This window comes from Podarcis bocagei (assembly GCF_964188305.1).
Source record: "Podarcis bocagei genome assembly, chromosome: 13".
NCBI classification, from domain to species: domain Eukaryota; kingdom Metazoa; phylum Chordata; class Lepidosauria; order Squamata; family Lacertidae; genus Podarcis; species Podarcis bocagei.
The window spans coordinates 41,582,475-41,588,089 of record NC_138138.1 but is presented as its reverse complement, the minus strand read 5'-3'; the positions used below and the strand labels follow the sequence as shown (position 1 = coordinate 41,588,089).

Genomic DNA, 5,615 nt, shown 5'->3' with positions numbered 1-5,615 from the left:
ATTTGCACGATTCGGAAACTTTAGCTCCAGCAATTAGATTCTGTGAAACAGGAAACTAAGCTATAAGTAAGAAAAGGGTGAAATTTAAAGTAATATTATGTTTAATTTAAGGTATAAGTAATTGATAAAAAGTACTTTAAATTTAGAAATATAACATTTGAAAAGTACAAAATAAGCTACGAAACAAGGTAATAATTTGCTGATATCTTTATTATAAAGAATGCAGGGTGGGGGAGATGTGGGGAAGCTCAGTTGGTTATACAAAAATGTCCTGAACGGTTGGATTTTTTTCTCTTCTTCTTTCTTTTGTTTCTTTTTTCTATATCTCTTTTTTCCGTGTATGTTCTTAAACTTGTATCTGAAAAATTTAATAAAATATTTATAAAAAATAAAAAAATAAAAATGTTTTAAAGAAGTGAAGCTGAACACATTTTCTCCATCCTTTCTCTAACTATGCATGTTTTTTCATGTTATCAGAATTATTCCATGGAACTGTTCCCTTATTTCTTTGTGACTCTGAGGTGCTTGTGCCCCGCCCTGTGCCAACAAATATGAACTGGCAAAGTTCAATCCATATCTTTCAGAGCTGCCTATCAGCAGTTTGGTTCTTCGTTTTATTGCTGCTGCAACCTCTCTGGCATGAACTGAGAAGCAGCCTTGCCTTTCTAAAGCAAATGGGGAAATGAAATCATGGCTTTAAGCTTGAAATGTCTCGCGGTGCGAAATTGCTCACTTAAACCTGAGCAAGTCCGGGAGTTTGTTGCAGTACCAAGTTTAGCCCTCATGGGGCAGAATGTAAGTAAAGAATAAGTTAAAAGAAGAACAAGGCAGTTTCTAAAGTCCATATATGGAAATCAAGACAGACGAGTAGGTGGTGATCAGAGAGGTGTCATTTTTTGCCAAGCTCCCAGAGTCTCTTTTATTGAGTATTAACAAGCATTGCCACGTATGCTAGTGGCTGATTGGCTAATACAGAAACAAAGAAACTCATCGCTGATTGGTTAACATGGGTACAAGGCGGGATTACATATATACATTAATCTTCAATAGTTCAAAGACTGATAAACAAGGTAAAGCTTAGACAGGTATGAAAGCTCCTAATCCACTTATAACTAAGATTGATTATAATATGACTAAAGCTATTACTAATGTTCTGATCATAACATAAGAGCACATAATTAATTATGTATTGAAAAAGAGTATATCAGTGTGAACTTAGGGTGAACTAAAAGAGGGGAGTGCTTGTGTGCCTGGGACAGCTTTGCACAGTGTATAATAAGGATTATAAGCAAAGCTAGAGGATTAAAGGTGAGACTTGAGTGTTTCCAGAAAGGCAAGAAGGGGGGGTAGCAATAGTTCCCAGAATCTCCCAGAATGCCACAGAAGAGAACCAATGTTTCCCAATAATGGCACAGAAAGAGAACATCCCTTCAGTACACGAAAGCCAAAGCAACTGAACGGAGGCATTTCCAGGAAAGCAGGGGGGGGGGGGAGCCCTGAATGCGTATATTTTTTAAAGTCAAGCTTTGTGCATGACTGTCCTTGCTTACAAAAGACGTTATTTATTTATTATTTTCTATCTTATGTTCTCTGTAATGTAATTCTCAACTACTTCAAGGCAAATAAAACTGTTCTGCAGATGAGCGATCAGAGACTTACTATTTCATTTTGAAATCCTCATCGCAGTTTATTCTCCTTGTTTGACTTCATGTAGTTACAAAACTAGATGGAGAGAAGCGAAAAGGGCAAGTTAGGCGGCGAGGCGAGGCTTTTAAGTGGAAGTTCCCACTCCCCAATTTTGCTAAGTGAGTGCCGATGAACCTCAACCAACTTTACTCTACCGCCTCTTCCCACCTCCGGAGGATCTCCTCTGGCTGCAGCAGCTGCAAAGCCGCCGAACTCGGGACCAGGCGAAAGTTTCGCTCCCCTCCCACCTTGGCGATCCTTAAGATCGGGCGCCGCTCTCCCTCCCCAGCCGCTCCTTACGGTATCCGGTGGCGATCTGGAGCTCCTCGGCGCGGTCCCTGCAGTTGATGGCTTCCAGCACCTGGGCGGTCAGCCGCACGGCGTACACCTCGGTGTAGTAGCTGAACAGCAGGTTTTTGAGGTCCAGCGCATCCGCCTTCTGCAGCCGCCCTCGGGGGATGTTTTGGTAGTTCCCGCGCACGGGGAACTCGTTCAGCTTGTCCTTGAGCCTCCTCAGCTCGCCCTCCTCCAAGTTCTCCAGGCAATCCAGCAGGCAGTCCCGCGCGATCCTCGCCATGGCGCGCCTTCAGAGCCAGCAAGAAATCAACCTCGCTTCGCGGAAGCTGCAAGATTGAAAGCAGGCGTCGTGCCTGATACAAAGCCCGGGCTGGGCTGGCGGGGGGGGGGGGGATGCTGGACTCCCATTGGTGCAGCGGGAGGAGAGAGGCTGGCCTGAGTGAAAGCTACGATGGGGACGGAAACGCGCCCATGCGCCCTCCCGCGCTTTTCTGTCTCTTTTCTCAGCGCGCTGGGCGGAGACGGACTTTCCCATTACAGTGGTACCTCGGGTTACATACGCTTCAGGTTACAGACGCTTCCGCTAACCCAGAAATAATACCTCCGGTCCGGTTAAGAATTTTGCTTTAGGATGGGAACAGAAATCGCGCGGCGGCAGCGGGAGGCCCCATTAGCTAAAGTGGTGCTTCAGGTTAAGAACAGTTTCAGGTTAAGAACGGACCTCCAGAACGAATTAAGTACTTTACCCGAGGAACCACTGTATAAGGATTTGCAGGAGAGCGCGCTTGCAAAAGGCTTCCAAGCGCCAAGTTGTTGCAGGCATAACCTCCAAAATTTCTCTGATAAAAATAGCGGAATAACAACAACCACATTATTTATCTGACTGGGTTGCCCCAGCCACTCTGAGCGGCTTCCAACATATATAAAAGAACATAATAAAACATTAAACTTTAAAAAAAAACCCTTCCCTATGCAATGCTGCCTTTAGATTCCCTAGCTACTTATATCTCCTTGGGGGGGGGGGTGTCGCAAAACTTCACAGCCTCCAATATTTGTCGGATGAAAATAGGAACATCCTAAGGAAAAGCGGGACATTCCAGGATCAAATCAGTAACCTGTAAATCCGGGACTGTCCTTTGAAAAGAGGGACACTTGGCGGGTCTGCAGCACACGGCTCTTGCAGGAGCGAAATTCTGGAGAGACAGGGCTGGGGGGACTTGGGGGGACGGCAGTGGAGAAGCTGCATCCTCCGACACCGGGGGGGCGGAGAGCAGGCGGGGGCGTGGCTGGTGCATGTCCTGGGGGTGTGGCGTGCCACCTGCGAGGGCATGGCGAGCGTCCCGGGGGCATGGGGCGCCGTCTGCAAAGGCGTGGTCCACGGCCCGCGGGGGCGGCGTGGGGGGTGCACGGCATGTGTCCGGAGGTGGCCGCGATGGTACACCCCTCTTCGATGGTGTCGGGCGCTGTGCGCTCCCCCACCCCCTTCCTCCGCCAGTGGGGGACGGAGCAGGTTTGTAAGAAATAAAGAGGAAAGCCAGGCGAACAGCCAGGCGCTGATCTGTTCTTGTAAACATCCCAGGAAATCAGATGCACAGGAAGTCAGATACACTGGTTTGTTCTTGTAAACTTTGAAAGAAGTCGTCCCTTTTCTATAAACCTAAGGCGTGAGAATTTCATATATTCCGCTCGAGTTTTCTGGTAGACCTTCGGGGCGAACCTCGGGCCCGCTGCTTAATTTTTTTCCTCCCATGTCAGAGGCTTTCAACGCACGACAGGCAGCCATTCAACAGGTGCAAGCTTTACGCACACACACAGATGCAACCAAACGCTCTTCCGCGGGTGAGCCAGCAAGGGAGTGACTCCCTGTGCAAGAGGAACCCTTAGCGGTGCCATAAGCATCCTCATAGTTATCAATTTGCATTCCTAGAATAGAAAGGTTGTATATACAGTGGTACCTCGGGTTATGAACAGCCCAGTTAACAAACTTTTTGGATTATGAACACTTCAAACCTGGAACTGCTTGTGAACTTTTTTTGGTATACGAACGAGGCCTCATTAGGCCGTGCGGCCTGGAGCCAGGTCCTGGCGCCTGTGTGGCCTCCATTCTGCCTCTGCTGCCGGGCTCCGGCCACAGGAGGCCCAGCAGGCCGCACTGCAGCCCCAAACCCTGGCGAGGAACACTTCCCTAACCAAGACCAAGAGGGAAGTCCCGTGGTGAACCTGGTAACTGAGCCTGGGATTTCTTGCTTTGATGTTCTTTGTGTTTTGCCTCCTATACTTACGTCAAACCTCGCCTCCCTTTGCACCCCAGTGCTTTGTTTACAGTTTGCTTTTTATGTAACTGACATGCATTCCGCTTTTGTTATTCTTCCAATTTGAATGAGAAGCAAATTTAAAAATCTGGTGGAATGGAGAGAACAGGTGGGGCATGGTCATTTCTGGATACAAATTCTGTACAAAGGATGGTTCTGCAGGTGGTGGTGTGTCGGGCTAGGCCAGGGGTCTGCAACCTTTAAGACAAAAAGAGCCACTTGGACCCGTTTCCGAAGGGAAAAAAAAAAACTGGGAGCCGCAAAACAAGTCAAATGTAAATAACCACACATTCTTCCCCTTCCCCCATTCTCTCTCTTTTCCCTGAGTCTATTTCAGATAGCAAAGAGGGGTATGGTACCTCTCATATCCATTTTTTGCAAAGCACCATGTGCATAGAGGGCATTATACAAATTAATACATAGAAAAGTGTCTGTCCCTCCCTGCAGTTCAACTCCCTCTCTTTTTACTAACAGTACATATCCATTCCTTCTGCTGGTGCAACTTTCTCATCATTTCTACATAGCAGCATTTATAAACCAGTGCCAGAGAAACTGGGTGAAAGGAAGGTGAGAGGGAAGAGATATGAATATTTATATGTGTATATGTATACATACATACACCTGCACAATTACAGGTTTGAAGCCAACTTAAAATAAGCAAAGGAATCTGTAGTGCTTTCCATGGGATCCGGGGACATGCCAGCTAATACTCTTCCCTTCTTCATTTGCTTGTCTCTGCAGCAAATCTTGAGGGGGAAGGGAGAAGGGCAGGAATTGCATAGGCACAAGAGAACGGGGGAAATCCCTCATGCAGGATTTTGGTGCCTAACAGCCCCCCTCCCTCTGCAATTGCTCTCGTGCTCCCCCGCCTCTCCTGCTGGCTACCTCTGGACCCCCTCCTCGTCACTGACGTTATTCACCCCTTCCTCCCTGACAGGGAGGGCGGGCCCATTTTGTGGTTCACCTCAGGTGCTCTCCCTCAACTCGGCAGCCACTCAGAAGCAAGGCACGGAAAAGGATCCCGAAGCACCACCGCCACCCCCCCTCTCTCTCTCTCACACACACCGCCCCGCCATCTCGAGCGCGCTCTCTCTCTCCCTCGCCTCAGGTGCCGCGCGCGCGGGGCTGAGGAGAGCGTGGCCTGGGTGGGCGGGGGAAGCTATGAGTCGTGAAGCCGCCTGGCAGAACTTCCCTCCAGCAGTAGCAGCAGCAGCAGCAGCAGCAGCAGCAGCCCTTCTCTGGCCGCCGCCGCCTCCTCCTCCTCCATCCCAGCAGCCGCCGCCTCTCGAGCTCCGCTGCCGCCGCTGCCTTGCTTTGCCC

General features: G+C 48.7%; 1 protein-coding gene across 1 annotated transcript; it reads right to left on the bottom strand.

Moving 5' to 3' along the window:
• Nucleotides 1-294: 294 nt before the first annotated feature.
• On the bottom strand, nucleotides 295-3,182 carry LOC308570916 (apoptosis-associated speck-like protein containing a CARD). The gene is made up of 4 exons (XM_081165995.1): nucleotides 3,099-3,182; nucleotides 1,987-2,309; nucleotides 1,660-1,722; nucleotides 295-358 (listed from the first exon to the last, which is right to left on the bottom strand). The coding sequence occupies exons 2-3, from the start codon at nucleotides 2,261-2,263 to the stop codon at nucleotides 1,715-1,717; spliced, it is 285 nt and encodes a 94-aa protein (XP_081022121.1). The 5' UTR covers nucleotides 2,264-2,309; nucleotides 3,099-3,182; the 3' UTR covers nucleotides 295-358; nucleotides 1,660-1,714.
• Between the last annotated feature and the right edge of the window lie 2,433 nt (nucleotides 3,183-5,615).